A 26,569-nucleotide genomic window follows, 5' to 3' on the forward strand; every position below is an offset into this window, starting at 1 on the left:
ACCTTCTCCAGAATAGACCACATACTGGGTCACAAATCAGGACTCAGCCGATACCAAAAGACTGAGATGATTCCCAGCATATTCTCAGGAAACTGGAGCTCAATCACAAGAAAAGTTCAGAAGGAACTCAAACACCTGGAAGCTAAAGACCACCTTGCTTAAGAATGCTTGGATCAACCAGTTGATCAAAGAAGAACTGAAACAATACATAGAAACCAATGAGAATAAAGACACTTCGGTCCAAAACCTATGGGATACAGCAAAGGCGGTCCTGAGGGGGAAATACAGAGCCATCCAAGGCTCCCTCAAAAAAATGGAAAAATTCAGAACACAGCAGCTGTCTCTACACCTTAAAGAACTGGAGAATCAACAACAAATAAAAACAACTCCACACATTAGAAGGGAAATAATCAAGATTAGAGCTGAGATCAATGAGGTAGAAACCAGAGATAGAGTAGAACGTATCAATGAAACTAGAAGTTGGTTTTTTGAAAGAATCAATAAGATCAATAAACCATTGGCCACACTAATCCAAAAGAAAGGAGAGAAAACTCAAATTCATAAAACTATGAATGAAAAGGGAGAGATCACAACGAACACCAAGGAAGTAAAACAATCACCAGAAGTTATTATCAACAGTTATATGCCAGTAAGCTAAGCAACCTAGATGAAATGGATGCATTCCTGGAAAACTATAAACTCCCCAAATTGAACCAGGAAGAAACTGACATCCTGAATAGACCGGTATCTAGTAACAAGATTGAAGCAGTGATCAAAAACCTCCCCAGAAACAAGAGCCCAGGACCTGATGGATTCCCTGGGGATTTCTACCAAACATTCAAAGAAGAAATAACACCTATTCTCCTGAAGCTGTTTCAAAAAATTGAAGCAGAAGGAAAACTTCCAGACTCTTTCTATGAAGCCAGCATTACCCTGATCCCCAAACCAGGCAAAGACCCTACCAAAAAAGAGAATTTCTGACCAATATCACTAATGAATATGGATATTAAGATTCTCAACAAGATCCTAGCAAACAGGATGCAATAGCACATCAAAAAGATTATCCACCATGACCGGGTGGGATTCATCCCTGGGATACAAGGATGGCTCAACATTCGCAAATCAATAATGTGGTAGAACAAATTAATAAGAGAAGAGAGAAGAACCACATGGTCCTCTCAATTGATGCAGAAAAAGCATTTGACAAAATCCAGCATCCGTTCCTGATTAAAACGCTTCAAAGTTAGGGATAGAGGGGACATTCCTGAACTTCATCAAATCTATCTATGAAAGACCCACAGCAAATATCATCCTCAATGGGAAAAAGCTTGCAGCCTTCCCGTTGAGATCAGGAACAAGACAAGGATGCCCACTTTCACCACTCTTGTTCAACATAGTATTAGAAGTTCTAGCAACAGCAATCAGACAACAAAGAGAAATAAAAGGTATCCAAATTGGCAATGAAGAAGTCAAACTCTCTCTCTTCGCAGATGACATGATCCTTTATATGGAAAACCCAAAAGACTCCACCCCCAAACTACTAGAACTCATACAGCAATTCAGCAACGTGGCAGGATACAAAGTCAATGTGCAGAAATCAGTGGCTTTCTTATACACTAACAATGAAAAGACAGAAAGGGAAATTAGAGAATCGATTCCATTTACTATAGCACCAAGAACCGTAAGATACCTGGGAATAAACCTAACCAAAGAGGTAAAGGATCTGTACTCGAGGAACTACAGAATACTCATGAAAGAAATTGAAGAAGACACAAACAGATGGAAGACCATTCCATGCTCTTGGATCGGAAGAAAAAACATTGTTAAGATGTCTATATTGCCTAGAGCAATCTATACTTTTAATGCCATTCCGATCAAAATTCCACTGTTCTTCTTCAAAGAGCAGGAGCAAATAATCCTAAAATTTGTATGGAATCAGAAGAGACCCCGAATCGCTAAGGAAATGTTGAAAAACAAAAATAAAACTGGGGGCATCACGTTACCTGATTTCAAGCTTTATTACAAAGCTGTGATCACCAAGACAGCATGGTACTGGCATAAAAACAGACACATAGACCAGTGGAACAGAGCAGAGAGCCCAGATATGGACCCTCAACTCTATGGTCAATTAATCTTCGACAAAACAGGAAAAAATATACAGTGGAAAAAAGACAGTCTCTTCAATAAATGGTGCTGGGAAAACTGTACAGCTATATGTAGAAGAACGAAACTCAACCATTCTCTTACACCAGACGCAAAGATCAACTCAAAATGGATAAAAGACCTCAATGTGAGACAGGAATCCATCAGAATCCTAGAGGAGAACATAGGCAGTAATCTCTTCGATATCAGCCACAGCAACTTCTTTCAAGATATGATTCCAAAGGCAAAGGAAACAAAAGCGTAGATGAACTTTTGGGACTTCATCAAAATCAAAAGCTTCTGCACAGCAGAGGAAACAGTCAAGAAAACAAAGAGGCAACCCATGGAATGGGAGAAGGTATTTGCAAATGACAGTACAGACAAAAGGTTGATATCCAGGATCTATAATGAACTCCTCAAACTCAACACACACGAAAGAGGCAAACATATCAAAAAATGGGCAGAAGATATGAACAGACACTTCTCCAATAAATACATACAAATGGCTATCAGACACATGAGAAAAATGTTCATCATCACTAGCCCTCAGGGAGATTCAAATTAAAACCACATTGAGCTATCACCTTACACCAGTTAGAATGGCCAAAATTAGCAAGACAGGAAACAACATGTGTTGGAGAGGATGTGGAGAAAGGGGAACCCTCTTCCACTGTTGATGGGAATGCCAGTTGGTGCAGCCTCTTTGGAGAACAGTGTGGAGATTCCTCAAGAAATTAAAAATAAAGCTTCCCTACGACCCTGCAATTGCACTCCTGGGTATTTACCCCAAAGATACAGATGTCGTGAAAAGAAGGGCCATCTGTACCCCAATCTTTATAGCAGCAATGGCCATGGTCGCAAACTGTGGAAAGATCCAAGATGCCCTTCAACAGATGAATGGATAAGGAAGATGTGGTCCGTATACTCTATGGAGTATTATGCCTCCATCAGAAAGGACGAATACCCAACTTTTGTAGCAACATGGACAGGACTGGAAGAGATTATGCTGAGTGAAATAAGTCAAGCAGAGAGAGTCAATTATCATATGGTTTCACTTATTTGTGGAGCATAACAAAAAGCATGGAAGACATGGGGAGTTAAAAAGAAGGGGGTTGGGGTAAATTTGAAGGGGATGTGAATTATGAGAGATTATGGACTCTGAAAAACAATCTGAGGGGTTTGAAGTGGCGGGGGGTGGGAGGTCGGGGTACCAGGTGATGGGTGTTATAGAGGGCACCGATTGCATGGAGCACTGGGTGTGATACTGTTATGCTGAAAATAAATAAATGAAAAAAAAAAAAAGAGATACAGAAGGACACTGTATCATTCTTAAAGGATCTATCCAACAAGAAGATTTAACAGTTATAAATTTCTATACCCCCAACACAGGCGCAGGCAACTATTTATGTATGTATGCCAACTGTTAACTAAAATAAAGAAAAATATTGATAATAATACTTTTATAGTAGAAGACCTCAACATTTCACTCTCAGCAATAGACAGATCATCTAAGCTTAAGATCAACAAAGAAACAAGAATTCTGAATGACACACTGGTCCAGATTGACTTCATAGATATATATATATAGAACATTCCATCCTAATACAATAGAATACTCATTCTTCTTAAACGCACATTGAACTTTCTCCCGAATGGAACACATACTGGGTCACAAATCTGGTCTCTACTGATACCAAAAGATTGAGATTATTCCCTGCATATTCTCAGACCACAGTGCTTTGAAACTGGAACTCAACTACAAGAGATAATATGGAAGGAATTAAAACAATTGGAACCTAAAAGTCCATCATGCTTAAGAATGTTTGGGTTGCCAGGAAATTAAAGAAGAACTCAAACAATTCAAGGAAACCAATGAGAACAAAAACACATCAGTCCAAAACCTGTGGGTAAAGGCAAAGTTGTTCCTAAGGGGGAAACAGATAAGCCCAACCCCCCAAAACAGAAAAATCCCAAATATACAAAGTAACTTGCACCTTAAAGAACTAGAAGAACAATAACAAATAGACCCCAAGCCACCCATAAAAAAGAGATATAATTAAGATCAGAGCAGAGATAAATGAATTAGAAACCAGAAATACAATAGAACACATCAATGAAACTAGAAGCTGATTCTTTGAAAGATCAGTAAGATTGATAAACCACTGCCCAGACTTATACAAAAGAGAAAGGACCCAAATTAATAAAATTATGAATGAGAGGGGAGAGATCACAATTAACACCTAGGAAACAGAAACAATGTTTAGAAATTACTATCAACAACTATACGCCAATACATTAAGCAACCTAGAAGAAATGGATGCCTTCTTTGAAACCTATGGACTACCTAGACTGAAACAGGAAAAAAACTGACAATCTGAATAGACCAATAACCAGTAATGAAATTGAACCAGTGATCAAAAACCTCCCCAAAAACAAAAGAGTCCAGTACCTGATGGATAATTTTTAATAATTAATATTAATTAATTAATATTTAATAATAATTTTAATAATTTAATAATAATTTTTAATAATTACCCTGGGTAATTCTACCAAATGTTGAAACAAGAAATAATCATACTCTAATGAACCTGTTTTAAAAAATAGAAACAGAAGGAAAACCTCCAAACTTGTTCTATGATGCCTCCATTACCTTGGTCCCAAAACCAGACAAAGAACCATCAAAAAGGAGACTTACAGACTAATATTCCTGATGAACATGGACGCCAAAATACTCAACAAGATCCTAGCCAACAGGATCCAACAGTAAATTAAAAAGATTATTCACTATGACCAAGTGGGATTTATTCCTAGGATGCAAGAATGGTTCAACATTCACAAATCAATCATTATGACAGAAGAAATCAGTAAGAAGAGAGAAGAATCACATGGTCCTTTCAATTGATGCAGAAAAAGCATTTGACAAAATAGAGTATCCTTTCCTATTTAAAACTCTTCAGAGTGTAGGAAAAGAGGGAATATTTCTCAATATCATAAAAACCATCAATGAAAAGCCCACGGTGAACATTATTCTCAAGTGGGGAAAAGCTGAGAGCCTTTCTGTTAAGATCAGGAGTATGAAAAGGAAGCCTACTCTCACCATTATTGTTCAGCACCGTACTAGGATGTCTAGTAAGAGGTATTCATATTGGTAAAGAAGTCAAACTCTCTCTTTTCATAGATGACATGATACTTTATGTGGAAAACTCAAAGACTCTTCCCCCCACTTACTAGATATCATACAGCAATACAGTAATGTGGCAGGATACAAAACCAATGCACAGAAATCAGTTGCTCTTCTGTACACTAACAACGTAACTGTACAAAGAGAAATTAGAGAATGAATTTCATTTATAATAGCACCAAAACTCAGGAGATACCTACGAATAAACCTAATCAAAGAGGTAAAGGACCCTATACTCTAGAAACTTCAGAAAAACTATGAAAGAAATTGAAGAAGACGCAAGATGGACTAGGATACTCTGTTTCAACCATTGCCTGATTTCAAGCTGTATTACAAAACTGTAATCACTGTAACAGCACGGTATTGGCACAAAAACAGACATACAGATCAATGGAACAGAATACAGAGACCAGATATGGACCCTCAACTCTATGGTCAAATAACCTTCAACAAAGCCGGAAAAAATATCCAATGGAAAAAACACCGCCTCTTTAACAAATGTGATGGGAAAATTTGACAGCTATGTACAAAAGAATGAAACTTGACCCCTCTCATACCATACAGAGATAAACTAAATGGATTAAAAACCTCCATGTGTACCAGGAATCCATCAAAATCCTAGATTAGAACAGAGCAGTAACCTCTCTGACACTGGGCACAGCAACTTCATTCAAGACACGTCTCCAATGGCAAGGGAAACAAAACCAGAGATGAACTTCTGGGACTTCATCAAGATAGAAAGCTTTTGCACAGCAAAGGAAACAGTCAACAAAACAAACACGCAACATATGGAATGGAAGAAGATCTTTGCACATGACCCTACAGATAACAGGCTAGTATTCAAGATGTATAAAGAACATCTCAAACTCAACACCCCAAAAAACAAATAATCCAGTCAATAAATGGGTAGAAGACATGAACAGACCCTTCTCCAGAGAAGACATACGAATGGCTAACAGACACATGAAAAAATATTCGACATCATTAGCCATCAAGGAAATTAAAATCAAAACCACATTGAGATACCACTTTACACCAGTTAGAATGTCAAAAACTAACAAGGCAGGAAACAACAAATATTCGAGAGGATGTGGAGAAAGGGGAACCCTCTTACACTGTTGGTGGGATTGCAAGCTGGTACAGCCACTCTGGAAAACACTATGGAGTTTCCTCAAAAAGCTAAAAATAGAGCTACCCTAAATACCCAGCAATGGTACTACTGGGTATTTACCCCAAAGATACAGGCATTGTGAAAAGAAGTGGCACATGCACTCCAATGTTCATAGCAGCAATGTCCATAATAGCCTAACTATGGAAGGAGCTGAGATGCCCTTCAACAGTGAATGGCTAAAGAAGATGTGGTACACAATGGTATATTACTTAGCCATCCGAAAGGATGAATACACATCATGTGCACTGACACGGATAGAACCGGAAGGGATTATGCTAAGTGAAATAAGTCAAGCAGAGAAAAACAGTATGGTTTCACTTATATGTGGAAGATAAAGAATAGCATGGAGGACATTAGGAGAAGGAAAGGACAAAGAAGGTGGGGAATCAGAGGGGGAGATAAAACCATGGGAGACTATGGACTCTGGGAAACAATATGAGGGTTTCAGAGGGGAGGGGAGCTGGGAGGATGGGGTAGCCCAGTGATGGGTATTAAGGAGGGCATGTACTGCAATGAGCACTTGGTGTTATATGCAAACAATGTTCATGGAACACGACATCAAAAGCGAAGTACTGTATATAGTGACTAACACAACAATAAAAAAAAAGTAAAAAAATATCTTGAAAAGAAGAATCATGCTGTAACTTGCGGCACATGTATATAATTACTTACATGTAAGTGGTTATCACTATAGCAGTGTTGGCAACTGAAGTTTAGAAACAACTTAAACGTTCATCAAAAGAGGACTGGTCTATGACATATTCACAAAATTAAATACTCAATTTGTAAAAAAGAACGAGGAGGCTCTTTCCATTTTTGTATGGTATAATCCTCACAATTTAAATTAGACAATAATTTGAAAGGAGAAGTTAACGGACTACTAGGTATGTATATATGAATATGCATTGTTTGCATATGTTTACATTATTTCTGGAAGGATGCAAAAGAAACTTAGGACTTGGTTGCCTCAGGGGAGAAGAACCAAGTACCTGGATGGAGAACAAACATAGGAAGAATAATTTTCACTGTAAACTTTCTGTACTATTTGCATTTTTAGAGAATGAATGGCTTAAAATACAAATTTAAAATGATCCTTAGTATTACTTACTTGTCATTGTTATTTACAAACACTGTATAAATTAATAACATAGATGGCATTCAAAATATGACTTATGTGTACTATGAGAAAAAGGGAAGGAAATTTAAATACCATTATTAATGATGTACTTCTCAATGTCCGTAAGTTCCTTTTTGAAACTAATGAAGTATTTGTATAGGGCCCACATGAAAGCCTGGTATGTCCTAAAGGGAGCTTCAGTTAACTTCTTAGGAAGAGAACCATTTCCAGGTAACATGCCTTCAGAGCTGTGCCCCATAACTTCATCGATGAACTCCTGGAGTCGAAACACAACCTGGCCATATGCTGCCATTTGTTCTAGCACTGATTGTAAACAGCTCTGTAACAGAAGCAAACCACAAACATTTGAAGCCTTCTATAAACATTCATATACATACTCTTTCACTAATATTTATTTTGTGACTGTTTTAAATAGTATGCTTAGTATAAGCAAATAAAACAGGGGCGCCTGGGTGGCTCAGTGGATTAAGTCTCTGCCTTCGGCTCAGGTCATGATCCCAGGGTCCTGGGATCGAGCCCCGCATCGGGCTTTCTGCTCGGCAGAGAGCCTGCTTCTTCCTCTCTCTTTCTCTGCCTGCCTCTCTGCCTACTTGTGATCTCTGTCTGTCAAATAAATAAATAAAATCTTAAAAAAAAAAAAAAAAAGAAAACAAATAGTTTCATACTCAAAGGAAATAATTTAAGCATTAATTTCTACAGAATATAGAATTCTGGCTTAAAAAACACATATAAAGTAAATAAATATACTACAATAAAAAAAAATTTATAGTACAGAGCTTCCCAATATAGAACTGACAGAATTAAAAAGGAGAAAACACAAAATGAAACTAAATGTAACTATAACAAAAATATTCAGAATTCTCTTAACACTGTAAAGATGCACAATTTAATTCTGTCTTTTGGATCTTTAGTGTATTTCATAATTAATTTTAATATTGCAAAATGTTTTAAAGTTACAGAACAGTTTACATAAATCCTATTATTTAATATTATTTGCAATAAATACAAATAACTTACATGTGTCAAATGAGTTACTACAATACTGTTTCTCACAGTTACCTTCCCATCTGTCAACTGAAATATAAAGAGCTTTTTTACTCCCGAAAGTAACCTGAAATGAAATAAAAAAGATTAATGTATTTTAAGTTTACAAAAATATTACAGTAATGCCTAAGAAATTCTTTTCTTATAAATTTTTATTTAAATTCTAGTTAGTTAACATATAGTGTAATATTGGTTTCAGGAGTAGAATTTAGTGATTCATTACTTACATCTAATACACAGCACTCATCATAACAACTGACTTCCTTATCAGCCCATCCCCCACCCATCTCCCTCAATAACCTTGTTTGTTCTCTATTGTTATGAGGCTCTTACGGTTTCCCTCCCCACCTCTCCTCTTTTTTTCACCCTTCCCACACATTCATCTGTTGTTTCCCAAATTCCACATATGAATGAAATCATAAGATACTTGTCTTTCTCTGATTTTATTCACTTAGCATAACACACTCTTAGCTCTATCCTTGTGATTGCAAACAATGCTTAAGAAATTTTAATGAAAGATTGAGAACTGGGGGTTGGACAGATCTTCCCATTTTCAAAAATGTCAGTACTCAGAGAGGAATGATGATGGAAAAGTAAGTGACCTCATTTCATCTGGTTCCCTGAATTAAGCTAGATAACTATCAAATCATTCTAAGCGTCTATTAATTCAACCTGAGATATAAGAAAATAATTGCTGGAATCCTGCAAATAGAAAAGTGAACACTTTTTGCAAGGTAGGGGTATGGAGAAATGAAACTGATGGGATATACTGGAAGACAAATGGCAGGGCAGGGAGCCTCAGAAAGTCAGCTACTAGAAAGTGATATAGTAGCCCCCAAGCACAAAAAAGCAGAACTTTTAGAAATCTGCGTCAGTGACAGACATCCCTGCCTGAAAGGTGCTGTAATGAAAAGGGGCAGAATCCTAGGTAGGGCACGATGGGCTCAATATCTCCGGGGTGACAGGAAGAATGGGGGTGCCTGAGCTGGTAGAATTCCCAAGCACTGGAGCTGTGAAACCAGTTATGGTCAGCGAGCCCCGACGGGGGGGTGCTCTCAGCTCAGTTCACCATAAACTGCAAACCAATGCCTAATCTGGTGACTGCTCTCCGTTTGGGGGCCCCGCAAAGGACAATGACCCAGCAACCCTCTGCCTTTCCCCAGAAGGATCAGTGTGGGCACACACAGCAGAAGCCTGCAGAATTTGGCACATAATGAAATTTTTCAGCTCTAGGGCTGCAGATGGGGGTGTAGCCATTTTTATTTTCATGCTCTAAAGAGGTGAATGGAATGCCATCTGGGAACAAAAGCCACACAGAGAACCAGCTAAGGGGGCAGTAAAATTCCACCCAGGCAAAGACACCTGACTGTCAGCACAGCAGGACCCTCCCCCAGAGGAGCAGCTGGAAGAATAGGTGAAGAGCAAGTTTATGGATGAAACAGGAATGTAGAACTCCAGTGGTAGGGGAAAATAGTATATAGAATTTAAGGTTTTTTTCTCATGATGCATTTATCTTTCAGTTTAATATTTTCCATTTTTTCTCTCTTTTTCCCTTTTCAACTAGTTTCTTATTTTATAAACTCTTTGTTTTTAAGCCTTACCTTTCATTTTTTTGCATTTGCTTTTTTGAGATATATTCTTCAACTTTGGGTTCTGCTCACATTTCTATTTTTCATGTATATAAGTTCTCTCTGTAAGACAATTCTCTTTACAGTTTTGGGATCTAGTGTCTTCTAACACACAGACCAAAATATATTCAGGACCAAGTGGATCAGCCTCTCTTGTCCACCCTGAGATTATATTTTCTCTTCCTCTGCCCTTCTTTTTCTTTTTTGTTTTGGTTTCTGACCTCCTGGGAATTGTCTAGTGTGTATTTTACTGGGCTGTGGTTGATATTTTTTATTTTGTTCATTCATTCATCCATTCTTCTCTGGGCAAAATGACTAGAAGGAGGAATTAACAACAAAAGAAAGAACAAGAGGTAATAATACTCTCTACTACAGATCTAATGAATAAGGCTATAAGTAAGACAGCAGAGATGGAATTCAGGATAACAATTATGAAGTTACTAGCTAGGCTTGAAAATCACATAAAAGAAACAAGAGAATCTTAGTGCAGAAATGAAATCTAATCAAGCCAAAATAAAAAATGCTCTAACTGTGATGCAGTCTAAATTGGATGCTCTAACAGCTAGGGTAAATGAAGCAGAAGAAAGAGTAATATAGAAGACAAGCTGACAGAAAGGAAGGAAGCCAAGGAAAAGAGAGGAAAAACAACTAATGGACCATGAGGAGACCATGAGCCAAGGAAAAGAGAGGAAAAACAACTAATGGACCAAGAAATCACCAATGCCATAAAATGAAATAATATTAGAATTACTGAAGTCTCCATATGTGGCATGTAAGGAATAGCATGGAGGACATTAAGAGAAGGTAGGGAAAAACGAAAGGGGGAATCAGAGGGGGAGATAAACCATGAGACTATGGACACTGGGAAACAATCTGAGGGTTTCAGAGGAGAGGGTGGTGGAGGGATGGGGTAGCCCGGTGATGGGTATTAAGGAAGGCACATGTTGTAATGAGCACTGGGTGCTACACACAAATAATGATTCATGGAACACTACATCAAAAATAAATGAAGTACTGTATAGTGATTAACAAACAAAAAAATAAATGTTTTACTTGATCTTATTTACTTGATCTTATATAGTTTCTAAGACATTTATAAAGCATGTAAAGAGCTCTTATTATACTATGTAAGCAATTTGTACTCAATAAATGATATTTTAGGGGAAAAAAGCAAACAACAACAAAAAAGAATTATTGGAGTCCGTGAGGGAAAAGAAAGAAAAAGGAGGACATTAGAAGAATGAAAGGAAAAGTAAACTGGGGTAAATTGGAGGGGTAGACGAACCATGAGAGACTGTGGACTCTGAGAAACAAACTGAGGGATTTGGAGTCAGTGGGGGCGGATAAGTGAGCCTGGTGGTGGGTATTGAGGAGGAAACGTATTGCATAGAGCACTGGATGTGATGCATAAACAATGAATCTTGAAACATTGAAAAAAATGAAATAAAATTAAAAAGAGGGACAGAAGGTATATTTGAAAAAATCATAGCTGAGAACTTCCCTACTTTGGGGAAGGAAACAGGCATTCAAGTCCAAGGGGTAGTGAGGGCCCCTCCCCAAATCCATAAAAACAGATTAACACCCCAACATGTAAAGGGAAGCTTGCAAATTTCAGAGATAAAGAGAAAATCCTGAAAGCAGCTCAAGACAAGAGCTTTTTAACATACACTGGTAGGAACATTAGGCTGGCAACAGACCTATCTACAAAGACCTGGCAGGCCAAAAGGGACTGGCATGATGTATTCAGGGTGCTAAGTGAGAAAAAGATGCAGCCAAAAATACTTTATCCAGGAAGGCTGTCATTCAGAATGGAAAGAGATAAAGAGCTTCCAGGACAGAGAGAAACTGAAAGAACATGGAACCACTAAATCAGCTGTTCAAGAAATATTAGGGGGGATCCTGTAAGCAAAGACAGAGCCCAAAAGTAAAAAGACCAGAAAGAAATGGAGATAATCTAAAGAAACGGACTTTACAGGTAATACAATGGCACTAAGTTTGTATCTTTCAACAATAACTCTGAATGTGAATGGGCTAAATGCTACAATCAAAAGACACAGGGTATCAGATTGGGTAAAAAAGCAAAAACCCATTGATATGCTTTCAACAAGAGACTCATTTTAAACTTAAAGATACCTTCAGATTGAAAATGAGGGGGTGCAGAACCATTTATCATTCTAATGGGCATCAAAAGAAAGCTGGGGTAGCAATCCTCATATCAGACAAATTAGACTTTAAAGCAAAGACTGTAGTATGGGATAAAGAGGTATACTATATCATACTTAAAGGGTCTTTTCAACCCTTTAAGATCTAACAATTATAAATATTTATGCTCCTAACTTGGGAGCAGCTAATAATATAAACGAACTAATAACAAAATTAAAGAGACACATTGATAATAATACAATAATGGAAGGGGACTTTAACACCCCACTCACAGTAATGGACAGATCATCTAAGCAGAGATCACCAATGAAACAAGGGCTTTGAAAGACATAATAGACCAGATGGACTTCACAGATATATTCAGAGAATTCCATCCTAAGGTAACAGAAAATGCATTCTTCTTGAGTGCACACGAAACATTCTCCAGAATAGATCATATACAGGATCATAAATCAGGTGTCAACCAATAACAAAAGTTTGGGATTATTCCCTTAATATTTTCAGACCACAATTCCTTAACCTTAAACTCAATCACAAGCAGAAATTTGGAAGGAATGCACACAACTGGAGGTTATAGAGCATCCTACTAAGGAATGAATGGGCCAACCAGGAAATTAAAGAACAATGTAAAAAATTCGTAAAAATGTACGAAAATGAAAATAACAGTTCAAAACTTCTGGGATATAGCAAATGTGGTCCTAAGAGAACACTGCAATATAAACCTTTCTCACAAAATTAGAAAAATCTCAAATACACAAGCTAACCCTGAACCTAAAGAAGCTGGAAAAAGAACAGCAAATAAAGCCCCAAACAAGCAGGAGAAGAGAAATAATAAAGATTAGAGAAGAAATTAATGAAATAGAAACCAGAAGAACAGTAGAACAGATTAGAAAGAATCTGGTTCTTTGAAACAATTAATAAGATTAATAAGCCCCTAGCTCCTTATCAAAAAGAAAAGAGAAAGGACCCAAATTAATAAAATCATGAATGAGAGAGGAGAGATCATGACCAACACCAAGGATACAGAAACAATATTAGGAACATATTATGAGTAACTATATGCCAACAAATTAAGCAATATGGAAGAAATGGATGCATTCCTGGAAACTTATAAACTACCAAGACTGAAACAGAAGAAAAATCTGAACAGACCAATAACCAGCAAGGAAACTGAAACAGTAATATAAAATGTCCAAAAAAACCAAGTGTCCAGGGCCAGATGGCTTCCCAGGGGAATTCTACCAAACATTTATAGAAAAAATTAATACCTATTGGTCTGAAGCTGTCTCAAAAAACAGAAATGGAAGGAAAACTCCTATACTTGTTCTATGAGGCCGGCATTACCGTGATTCCAAAACCAGGCAAAGACCCTATCAAAAAAGAGAATTACAGACCAATGTCCCTGATGAACATGGATGCCAACATACTCACCAGGATACTAGCTTAATTTGTTGGCATACACTTGCTGATAAAAATTTTCTAACAATTTTTTCGGTATCCTTGGTGTTGTTTGTGATCTCTCCCCTCTCACCCATGATTTCATTAATCTGGGTTCTTTCTCTTTTCTTTTGGGTAAGTCTGGCCAGAGGCTTATCAATCTTATTAATACTCTCAACAAATACCAAAAGTACATTAAAAGGATTATTCCCCATAGCCAAGTGGAATTTATTCCTTGGCTGTAAGGGTGGTTCAACATTCAGGTATTAATCAATGTGATACATTAACCAAAGAAAGGGTAAGAGCCATATGATTCAATTGATCAGAGAAAACATTGCATCAGAGAAAGCATTTGACAAAATACAACATGCTTTCTTGAATAAAACTCTCCACAGTGTAGGGATAGAAGGACCATACCTCAATATTTTAAATGCCATCTATGAAAAGCCTACAGAGAGTATCATTCTCAATGGGGAAAAACTGAGACCTTTTCCTCTAAGATCAGGAGCATGAGAGGGATGTCCACTCTCACCACTGTTGTTTAACATAGTACTGTAAATTCTAGCCTCAGCAGTCAGACAACAAAAAGTAATAAAAGGCATTCAAACTGGCAAAGAAGTCAAACTCTTTCTCCACAGATGACATGATACCTTATCTCCTCAGGATGTAAAAAACAGAACTACCCTACAACCCTGCAACTGCACTACTGGGTATTTACCCCAAAGTTACAGACGGAGTAAAAAGAAGGGGCACTACACCCCAATGTTCTGGTAGCAATAGCCAAACTGTGGAAAGAGCCAAGATGTCTCCCGACAGTTGAATGGATAATGGATAAAGGAGATGTGGCTTGTATATACAATGGAATATTACTTGGCCATAAGAAAGGATGAACACATTATTCACATCAACATGAATGAACTGGAGGATATTATGCTAGCGAAATGAATCAGAGAAAGACAATTATCATGTGGTTTCACTCATATGTGGAGTACAGGAAACATCATAGAGGATCATGGGGTAGGGGAGTGAAAACTGAATGGGAAGTCATCAGAGAGGGAGAACCATAAGAGACTCTTGACTATAAGAAGCAAACTGAGGGTTGCTGGAAGGAAGGTGGGTGGGAGGATGGGGTGATTTGGTGATGGGCATTAATGAGGGCACGTGATATGATGATCACTGGGTGTTACATGCAGCTGATGAACTGCTGAACAATACACCTGAAACTAAGTATGTACTATATGTTGGCTAACTGAATTAAAAAAATAAATCTGCAGAAGTTGCAGAAGTATCAGGGGGGGAAAAAAAAGAAAAAAAGAATGTCAATATTATCCTTTGTGGCTGAGAGCACCAGAATCTGGAAATCTTAGTAGTACTAGCACTACATGCTGCATTTCTCATTTTCATTTTTATGTGAACACAATTTAAATGAAAAAAAATTTTTTTTTCTCCACAATGTAAATTCATAGATTCCTGGTTTCCAGGTATAGGACACAGGCTCTCACTGATATACTCTGCCTAGCAAACTAGGAGTCTTTTGTTTACTCAGTCGGACTGAGTAATTAAAAAAAATAATAATGGCGTAACCTAATTAAATAGCATACTACATGATTTAAAACAGAAAAGAAGTAAATATCAAATTATCACAATCTCTACAATTGACTTTGAAGTTTAGGTTTTCTCAGTCCCACATTTTATGCTTTAGGTGCCCATTAGAAACAGTTTTGGGTTAAACCCAATGGCCTATTTCTAGTATGTATGTGAATACTTTACGAATACTTTTCCTTAAAAAATGAAGACTTTTCCTTAAAAAACCGAAATTCTGCCTCTTAGTAAGAAAGTCTTCTATACTAGTAATTGGCTTAACAGCTCTTACCATAAGGTTTCTCGAATAATCTGTGTCTCAGTAACAAAAACTCTGTCATCTGGAACATATAACAGGTCACTGCTATACAAGTGTTGGTCCCTATTAGAGAGCAAACATCAAATGTCAATAAAATGGTTTCTCATGAAGTAAAATTACATGCGTTAAGGAATACATGCATTTAGTGGTAATTTAACCAGTAATCAATAAGCAAATACACATAATAATATGTTTTAAATGCCCTTACATACTCATTTCTACATGTCAACCATAATATTCTCAGAGAAGTACTTTCAGAAAAATTCCAATTTTTAAAAAAAGATAATATTTATTTATTTCAGAGAGAGAGAAATAGGCAGAGAAGGCATAAGCTGGGGGTAGGGGTGGTGAGATGGGGAGAGAGGGAGAAGAAGGCTTTCTGCTGGGCGCCTGGGTGGCTCAGTGGGTTGGGCCGCTGCCTTCGGCTCAGGTCATGATCTCAGAGTCCTGGGATCGAGTCCCGCATCGGGCTCTCTGCTCAGCGGGGAGCCTGCTTCCCTCTCTCTCTCTCTGCCTGCCTCTCTGTCTACTTGTGATTTCTCTCTGTCAAATAAATAAATAAAATTTAAAAAAAAAAAAAAAAAAAAAAAAAAGAAGGCTTTCTGCTGAGCAGGGAGCTTGATGTGGGGCTCAATCCCAGAATGCTGGAACCATGACTGGAAGTAAAGGCAGATGCTTAACCAACTGAGCCATCTAGGCAACCCAGAATAATTCCAATTATTATATTCTTTGCTGATTTAGCCAAGTGTTTAAAACTATGTATTGTTTTAGAAAAAGAGTAACTATATTTTTAAGTAGGTGCATTAGATTTTAAAAAAGATTTCAAATAGGTGACCTAATTCATTAGCTACCAATCCATTAGCTTTGAAAGTAACAAATCAAAAAAGACTATAATTAAATAATAATCTCATTTTAAAAATAAATAGCTGAAAATGTGTTAAATTAGAATTGCTAAAAAATTATTTAAATTTCAGGGAAGTTTTTTATTTAAATCATAAATCAAAAGCAAATATTAAAATATAAAAGCTTCTTAACACATTAAATGAAAAACTTAGCTTCTTACCAGACAGCAGCTAAATTGGAGTGCAAATGTAAACTATGAGGAAACCTTGAGGATCTGGCTGTCCAGTACTGATGAACCACATGCTGTTCCAGCCAGCTTCGGCCATCTGTCTCATCTACTGGAAGGATATTTAAAAAGTTTAAATTATAAGAATTAACAAAAAACACTTGAGCAACTATGCCACAATTCTGGATTTATGAACCCATTCAAATAGTCAATTGAGAAAGGCTCTTTTTCTTATCAAACTCAACATCTATGGAACAAATAATACGTTACTAAATGGGCCGAAGACATGAATAGACATGTTTTCAAATAAGACACCCAGATGGCTAATAGACACATGAAAAGATACATCACCATCATCAGGGAAATACAAATCAAAACCATAATGGAATACCACATTATACCTGTCAGAAAGGGGTAAAATTAACAACAGAAGAAGAAACAATAGGTGTTGGCAAGGATACAAACAAGGGGAATCCTCTTGCACTGTTGGTAGGAATGCAAACTGGTATAGCCACTCTGGAGAACAGTTTGGAGGTTCCTCATAAAGTTAAGAATAGAACCACCCTATGATCTGGTACTTGCACTACTAGGTATTTACCAGTATATAAAAATACAGATTCAAAGGGGTATATAACACACCCTGACATTTATTATTATTATTTTTTTTACACCCTGACATTTATAGCAGCATTATCAACAACAGCCAAACTATGGAGAGAACCCAAATGTTGATCAACTGATGGATAAAGAAGATATGGTATCTATACACAATGGAGTATTACTCAGCCATAAAAAGGATAAAATCTTGCCATTAGCAGCAGGTGGATGGAACTAGTGTGTATTATGCTAAGTGAAATAAGTCAGAGAAAGACAAATACCATATGATCTCACTCATATGTGGAATTTTAAAAAGAACAGAGATGAGCATATGGGAAGGGGAAACAGAAAAAAAGGGAGGAAAACAAGCCATAAGAGACTCTTAACAACAGAGAACAAACTGAGGGTTGAGGGAAATTGGTGGGGGATGGGTTAGATGAGAATTAAAAAGGGCACTTGTGGTGAGCACTGGGTGTTGTATAAAAGTGATGAATCACTGAATTCTACCCCAGAAATTAATATTGCACTGTATGTTAACTAACAAAATTTAAATTAAAAAATAAAAAGGCTCTTTATATATACATATATAGAAATGCACATATAAAAATGCAATTAAGTATCATTGGCTATAAAGAAAAAAATTACTCAATTTTAAATGACCCCATGAATAAGAAGACATGAACAGTATATTCAAATAGTTCAATAATCATGAAAGAAATTGAAATGGTAACCAAAGATATTCTCAAGAACTCCCAAACCCTCAGGACTGGTAGTAAGCTTTAAAGAATTATAATCTCTTATTAATATTATAAGGCTAATATAACCTTGCTTCTAAAACCAGATAAAGACAGAAAAAAAGTTCATAGAATAAAAATGGAAAATCCTAAATTAAAGAATAGCTAACCCAGGGGCACCAGGGTGGCTCAGTTGGTGGATCATGTGACTCTTGATTTCAGGGTCTCGAGTTTGATTGAGCCCCATATTGGGCATAGAGCTTATTTTTTAAAAAATGTAGTAAAAAGTAACAGAATCATTATGTGAATTCAGCTCAGGAATTCAAGGATGATTCACTATCAAAATCTATCTATGTAGGAATAGAACAAAAGAGAAAGATTATATATAGGATTATCTCACAGACAAAGAACGTTTAATAAAGTTCAATATTTATGATTAAAGACTCCTAGAAAAAGAGGAATAGAAGGAAAGTATCTTAATTTGATAAAGACCACATACCCAGAACCTATACCAAAACCCAACACACTTAACAGAGGAATTTCAAGAGCAACTTTCTTAGACTGAGACCCATTCCAGGAAAACGGCTCTGACTGCTGATGCTTCCTCTGCAGACTAAAGGCCTGGCCAGAACAGACACCATTAATGTGTCACAAAGAAAATACAAGATATAAGAATTTACATGAGACAAAACTGTAGCTGATAATCGTCAATTATATTAAAAACCTAATGGGAGAGAAGTCCAAGATGGCAGTGTAGGAAGACTCTGAACTCCCTTCCTCCCACAAACACACCAAATGTATACCTGTATATGGAGCAATTCCTCTTGAAGAACAGGGTTGACTGAATAGCTTCTATACAACAAAAGACAGAGGGACCATGGAGAGAGGGATAGGAGAGACAGAAACACAGTAATGATAAGAATCTGACCTTTGGGGTGCCTGGGTGGCTCAGTGGGTTAAGCCGCTGCCTTCGGCTCAGGTCATGATCTCGGGGTCCTGGGATCGAGTCCCGCATTGGGCTCTCTGCTCAGCAGGGGCCTGCTTCCCTTCCCCTCTCTCTGCCTACTGTGATCTCTCTCTGTCAAATAAATGAATAAAATCTTTAAAAAAAAAAAAAAAAGAATCTGACCTTTGATGCTGTGAAATGCAGTGGGGTGAAAGTACCAAGAGACCAGCAGAGGGGCGCCTGGGTGGCTCAGTGGGTTAAAGCCTCTGCCTTCGGCTCAGGTCATCCCAGGGTCCTGGAATCGAGTCCCGCATCGGGCTCCCTGCTCAGCGGGGAGCCTGCTTCCCTCCCTCTGCTGCTTCCCCTGCCGTGCTCTCTGGCGTGCACACGCTCTCTGTCAAATAAATAAATAATCTTTAAAAAAAAAAAAAAAGAGACCAGTAGAAGAGATGCCCACCCTAGGTCACAGAAAAAAGCTGCAGATTAAAGGGCAACTATATTAGAATTGATGGAAACCTTTTTACTACCCCAGAGTGTCCACCAAACAGCAGAGGAATAGCTAGAACTCTCTCTAGATCAGAGGTGCTGGTGAACACCATTGTTTATGTTCCTTCTCCACCTTGATATTCAGACGGTAGCAGAGTCTGGGTGCTTCAGGTAGCCTGTTGCATTGGTGAGTCTTGGGCACCCAGTCTACACCAACTCCAGCTGCATACCCAAGGTGGTACCCCTGCCAGTACCATCCCAGCTTTAGTCTCCCAGTAAGGCTATCCCAGTGTGGTAGGTAATGGAACAACCCTAGCCCGCACTGATTATAGTTCCAACCCTCTTGCCAAAATAGCCCTGATGTGGAGCACCTCGGGGACTCCCTGGTCTGTGCCTGGTCCAGAAGCAGCTTTTCTGAAATGACACCCGCTATGTGGCACAACCAGGTTTGTGGCTATTCACCTGTCCATCAGGGTGTCCCTGATGTAGAGTGCCCTCATGCCCCTAGCCTGTACCTGCTCCAGCCAGCCAGCCTAAGTTGCCAGGCATACACAGTCCATGCAGGGGATATTCCTACACTTGGCCATACCTCCCAGACTGGGAGATGTAACTCTTACATTTAATTCATAGAATCAAACACAGAAAGTAAAACAGAATGAGGAGACAAAGAAATATGCTCCAAATGAAAGAAAAAGGGCCCCCTGGGTGGCCCAGTCAGTTAAGTGTCTAACTCTTGATTTTGGCTCAGATCGTGATTTCAGGATCATAAGACTGAGCCCTGCATCAGCCTCCATGATCAGTGGGGAGTCTGCTTCTCTTCTTCTGCCTCTACCCCTCCTCCTCCTATTCTCTCTCTCTCTCTCTAAAATAAATAAGTCTTTAAAAAAGTAAATGAGAGAACAAGACTAAAGAACCAAATGAAACAGAGATACGCAATCTAGCTGATAGAGTTGAAAGTAATAATCATAAAGAGCCTCACTGGACTTGAGAGAGGACTGGAGGACCTCAGAACTTAAACAAAGAGGCAGAAAATATAAAAAAGAACCAATCAGAGCTGAAGAATACAATAACTTAAATGAAATACATATTATAAGGAATCAGCAGCAGATTAGAGGACATATAATAATGGAGCAGCTACCTAGAATACAGAATACTGTAAAGTATCTAAGTTGAACAGCACAAAGAAAAAAAGAATTAAGATAAAGCCCACCAAGGATAGGTTAAAATACCACTGAAACAATAAGCATACTAACATTAATATTATAGTAATCTCAGAATGAGAAGAAAGAGGGAAAGGAGCAAAAAAAACCTTGAAAAAATAATAGTTGAAAACTATCCTAACCTGGGAAAGGAAATGGACATTCAAGTCCAAGAAGCACAGAGAACCCCAAAAAAGATGAACCCAAGGAGGATCACGCCAAGTCACATAACAAGGAAAACGTCAAAAATTAAAGATTAAGAGAGGCTCTTAAAAGCATTAAGAGAAAAACAACTAGTTTTGTACAAGTGGAACCCCATAAGACTATCAGCTGACTTTTCAGCAGAAACCTTACAGATAAGAAGAGAGTGGCATTATATATATATATATATATATATATATATATATATTAAACATATTATGTGTTTAATAATAAATATATTAAGTATGTTTATTATATATTTAAAAGCACATATAAACATATTATATATAAAATAAACATTATATATATAAACATATTTTATTTATATACATATATATATATTCCAAGTGCTGAAAGAAAAAAAACATACAACCAAGAATACTCTACCTAACAAGATTATCATTCAGAATTGATGGAGAGATATTATCTAAAACAAAAGTTAAGTAGTTCATCATGACTAAACTGGCCTATGAGTAGAAGAAAATTATGAAAGGAAAACAATTTCACTAGCAAACAGTAAAGTTGGTAGATCAATCACTTATAAAGCTAGTATGAAAGTTGAAAAGACAAAAGTAGTAAACTACATAAAAATGTTAAGGACTCATAAAATAAAAAGATGTAAAATATGACATATATAAAACATTAAGGAGTAAAAATGTGCCTTTCAAATGTGTTCAAACTTAAGCAACCACCAATTTAAGTACAAAATTATATACCTAGGATGTTATATATGAACCTCATGGTAACCAAAAACCAAAAAAAAAATATAAAAAAGATATACACACAAAAAAATCCAACTTTCATAAAACAAAAGAAAGACATCAGTCATGAGGGAAGACAGCAAGAGAGGAAAGGAACAGGAAAGAACCACAAGAACAAACAAAACAACTGACAAAATGGCAAAATCATTTTGTGATATATACATGTCAGTAATTACTTCAAATAAAAATGGAGTCAATACTCCAATCAAAAAACATAGGATACCTAATTTATTTATTTTCAGAAAAACATTATTCATTATTTTTTCACCACACCCAGTGCTCCATGCAAGCCGTGCCCTCTATAATACCCACCACCTGGTACCCCAACCTCCCACCCCACCGCCACTTCAAACCCCTCGGACTGTTTTTCAGAGTCCATAGTCTCTCATGGTTCACCTCCCCTTCCAATTTACCCAAATTCCCTTCTCCTCTCTAATGCCCCTTGTCCTCCATGCTATTTGTTATGCTCCACAAATAAGTGAAACCATATGATAATTGACTCTCTCTGCTTGACTGATTTCACTCAGCATAATCTCTTCCAGTCCCGTCCATGTTGCTACAAAAGTTGGGTATTCATCCTTTCTGATGGAGGCATAATACTCCATAGTGTATATGGACCACATCTTCCTTATCCATTCATCCGTTGAAGGGCATCTTGGTTCTTTCCATAGTTTGGCGACTGTGGCCATGCTGCTATAAACATTGGGGTACAGATGGCCCTTCTTTTCACGACATCTGTATCTTTGGGGTAAATACCCAGGAGTGCAATTGCAGGGTCATAGGGAAGCTCTATTTTTAATTTCTTGAGGAATCTCCACACTGTTCTCCAAAGAGGCTGCACCAACTTGCATTCCCACCAACAGTGTAAGAGGGCTCCCCTTTCTCCACATCCTCTCCAACACATGTTGTTTCCTGTTCTGTTAATTTTGGAGAAAAAAAAAGAAAGCAATATAAACCCCCCCTCCAAAAAAAAACACAGGATAGGGCGCCTGGGTGGCTCAGTTCGTTAAGCGGCTGCCTTCGGCTCAGGTCATGATCCCAGCATCCTGGGATGGAGTCCCACATCGGGCTCCCTGTTCTGTAGGGAGCCTGTTTCTCCCTCTGTCACTCTGTCTGCCTGTGCTCGCTCTCTCTCTGTGACAAATAAATAAATAAAATCTTAAAGAGTCTGTTTCTAAAAAAAAAAAAAAAACAACCAAAATTCCACCGGCATTCTTCAAAGAGCTGGAGCAAATAATCCTAAAATTTGTATGGAATCAGAAGAGACCCCGAATCGCTAAGGAAATGTTGAAAAACAAAAATAAAGCTGGCGGCATCACCTTACCTGATTTCAAGCTTTATTACAAAGCTGTGATCACCAAGACAGCATGGTACTGGCATAAAAACAGACACATAGACCAGTGGAACAGAGTAGAGAGCCCTGATATGGACCCTCAACTCTATGGTCAATTAATCTTCGACAAAACAGGAAAAAATATACAGTGGAAAAAAGACAGTCTCTTCAATAAATGGTGCTGGGAAAACTGGACAGCTATATGTAGAAGAATGAAACTCGACCATTCTCTTACACCGTACACAAAGATCAACTCAAAATGGATAAAAGACCTCAACGTGAGACAGGAATCTATCAGAATCTTAGAGGAGAACATAGGCAGTAATCTCTTCGATATCAGCCACAGCAACTTCTTTCAAGATACGTCTCCAAAGGCAAAGGAAACAAAAGCGAAAATAAACTTCTGGGACTTCATCAAAATCAAAAGCTTCTGCACAGCAAAGGAAACAGTCAAAAAAACAAAGAGGCAACCCACGGAATGGGAGAAGATATTTGCAAATGACAGTACAGACAAAAGGTTGATATCCAGGATCTATAATGAACTCCTCAAACTCAACCCACACGAAACAGACAAACACATCAAAAAATGGGCAGAAGATATGAACAGACACTTCTCCAATCAAGAAATACAAATGGCTATCAGACACATGAAAAAATGCTCATCATCATTAGCCCTCAGGGAGATTCAAATTAAAACCACATTGAGATATCACCTTACACCAGTTAGAATGGCCAAAATTAACAAAACAGGAAACAACATGTGTTGGAGAGGATGTGGAGAAAGGGGAGCCCTCTTACACTGTTGGTGGGAATGCAAGTTGGTGCAGCCTCTTTGGAGAACAGTGTGGAGATTCCTCAAGAAATTAAAAATAGAGCTTCCCTACGACCCTGCAATTGCACTCCTGGGTATTTACCCCAAAGATACAGATGTCGTGAAAAGAAGGGCCATCTGTACCCCAATGTTTATAGCAGCAATGGCCACAGTCGCCAAACTGTGGAAAGAACCAAGATGCCCTTCAACGGATGAGTGGATAAGGAAGATGTGGTCCATATACACTATGGAGTATTATGCCTCCATCAGAAAGGACGAATATCCAACTTTTGTAGCAACATGGACGGGACTGGAAGAGATTATGCTGAGTGAAATCAGTCAAGCAGAGAGAGTCAATTATCATATGGTTTCACTCATTTGTGGAGCATAACCAATAGCATGGAGGACAAGGGGCGTTAGAGAGTAGCAGGGAATTTGGGTAAATTGGAAGGGGAGGTGAACCATGAGAGACTATGGACTCTGAAAAACAATCTGAGGGGTTTGAAGTGGCGGGGGGGTGGGAGGTTGGGGTACCAGGTGGTGGGTATTGTGGAGGGCACAGCTTGCATGGAGCACTGGGTGTGGTGAAAAAATAATGAATACTGTTTTTCTGAAAATAAATAAATTGGGGAAAAAAAAATCAAAAAAAAAAAATTTAATTCGGAAGAGTCCGACTGAATATAAAGAAGTTTTAGGACTACTTTTACATGTTTATTTCACTTATTCACATCACCAACTTGATTTCCTTTTAATATAGACACAGAAATAATAAAGATTAAAAATCTAAAAAAAAAAAAAAAAAAAACCACACAGGATAATTGAGTGGATAAAAAACAAGACCCATCTATATACTGCCTACAAGAGATTCACTTCAGATCCTAAGACACATTCAGACTACCAAAAATGAGAGGATGAAAAAGATATTCCATGTAAATGTAAGACAAAGGACAAAAGACAAAATAAATAAATAAATAAATAAAAAGGAAAAAAGCTGGGGCAGCAATATGTACACGAAGGAAAACACTTTTTAAACAGATTCTGTAATAAGAGAGAAAAGGCATGATGTAATGATAAAGGGATCAATTGCTAACAAAAGGACTTAACAATTACACATATTTATGCACCTAATATAAAGCAAATATTAACATACATAAAGGGAGAAACTGACAATAATACAATAACAGTAGGAGACTTTAACACCATATTTACATCAATGGACAGATCATTCAGACAAAAAATCAATATGGAAACAGCAGCTTTGAACCACACAACAGAGCAGATGAGCTTAATAGATGCATGCAGAACATTTCATCCCAAATCAGCAAAATATACTTTGTTCTTGAGGGTACATGGAACATTCTCTAGGACAGATCACATGTCAGGCCACAAAAAATGTCTCAATGGAAATCATATCAAGTATCTTTTCTGAGCACAATGGTATGAAACCAGAAATTAATTATAAGAAAACTGGAAAAACATCCCACACACATATGCAGGATAAACAACATGTAGTTATACAACCAATGGGTCAATGAAGAGATCAAGGAGAAAATTAAAAAATACATGCAGACAAAGAAAATGGAAACATAAGAGTTCAAAATCTGTGGAATGTCATAAAAGTAGTTCTCTGAGGGAAGTTTATAATGGTACAGGCTTTCCTAAAGAAAAAAGGGAAATCTCAAATAAGCAATTGAACCTTATATTTAAAGAACTAAAAACAAAACAAAACGAAACAAAACAAAAATCCAAGAACAAATATAACCCAGTTAGTAGCACCAATAAAAATCACAACAGAAATAAGTGAAATAGAGACTAAAAAAACAACAGAAAAGATTAGTGAAATTAGAAGCTGGTTTTTGAAAAGATAAAAAAAACCGATAAACCTTCAGGCAGAATCCTCAAAAAAAAAAAAAAAAGTGAAGAAACAATTTAAATTCATAAAATCAGAAATGAAAGAGAAGTTACAATCAAAACACGTAACTACAAAGGATTATAAGAGACTACAAAGAAAAATTATATGCCAGGCGCCTTGGTGGCACAGATGGTTAAGTGTCTGCCTTCGGCTCAGGTCATGATCCTGGGGTCCTGGGATCAAGTCCTGCATCAGGTTCCCTGCTCAGTGTAGAGCCTGCTTCTCCCTCTGCCTCTCTTTCTCTCATGAATAAATAAATAAAATTCTTAAAAAAAGCCAACTATATGCCAACCAACTGGACAACCTAGAAGAAATGAATAAATTCCTAGAAACATAAAATTTTCCAACATTGAATAAGGAAGAAATAGAAAATCTGGATGGACTAATTACTAGTAACAAAATTGAATCAGTAATACAAAAACTCCAAATAAATAGAGGTCTAGTACCAGATAACTTCTAGATAACTAGGTAACTAATTACCAGGTAATTTTGCCAAACATTTAAAGAATAGTGAATAATTATTCTTCTCAAACTATTTCAAAATAGAAAAAAAAAAAAAAAAGAAACCAAATACATTCCATGAGGCCAGTATTACCCTGATACCAAAACCAGATAAAGACACTACAAAGCAAAATTACAGGCCAACATCCCTGATGAACACAAATGCAAAAATCCTCATCAAAATACTAGCAAGGTAAATTCAGCATACATTAAGA

At 37.4% G+C, this 26,569-nt stretch overlaps 1 protein-coding gene across 3 annotated transcripts in view; it reads right to left on the reverse strand.

Annotated features, from left to right (window-relative positions):
* The window catches only part of TUBGCP5 (tubulin gamma complex associated protein 5), a 113,290-nt gene that overhangs the window by 42,187 nt on the left and 44,534 nt on the right, over nt 1-26,569 (reverse strand). For 2 of the 3 annotated variants that reach the window (XM_044232479.1, XM_044232481.1), the window contains exons 7-10: nt 16,868-16,982; nt 15,778-15,867; nt 8,650-8,743; nt 7,705-7,951 (exon numbers count right to left, since the gene is read on the reverse strand). In XM_044232479.1, the coding sequence (XP_044088414.1) occupies nt 7,705-7,951; nt 8,650-8,743; nt 15,778-15,867; nt 16,868-16,982 (546 nt within the window). Of the gene's footprint in view, nt 1-7,704; nt 7,952-8,649; nt 8,744-15,777; nt 15,868-16,867; nt 16,986-26,569 lie in introns of all 3 variants that reach the window. The other variant, XM_044232478.1, reaches the window with a different exon arrangement.

The sequence above is a fragment of the Neovison vison genome, chromosome 13, assembly GCF_020171115.1.
Source record: "Neovison vison isolate M4711 chromosome 13, ASM_NN_V1, whole genome shotgun sequence".
Taxonomy (NCBI): domain Eukaryota; kingdom Metazoa; phylum Chordata; class Mammalia; order Carnivora; family Mustelidae; genus Neogale; species Neogale vison.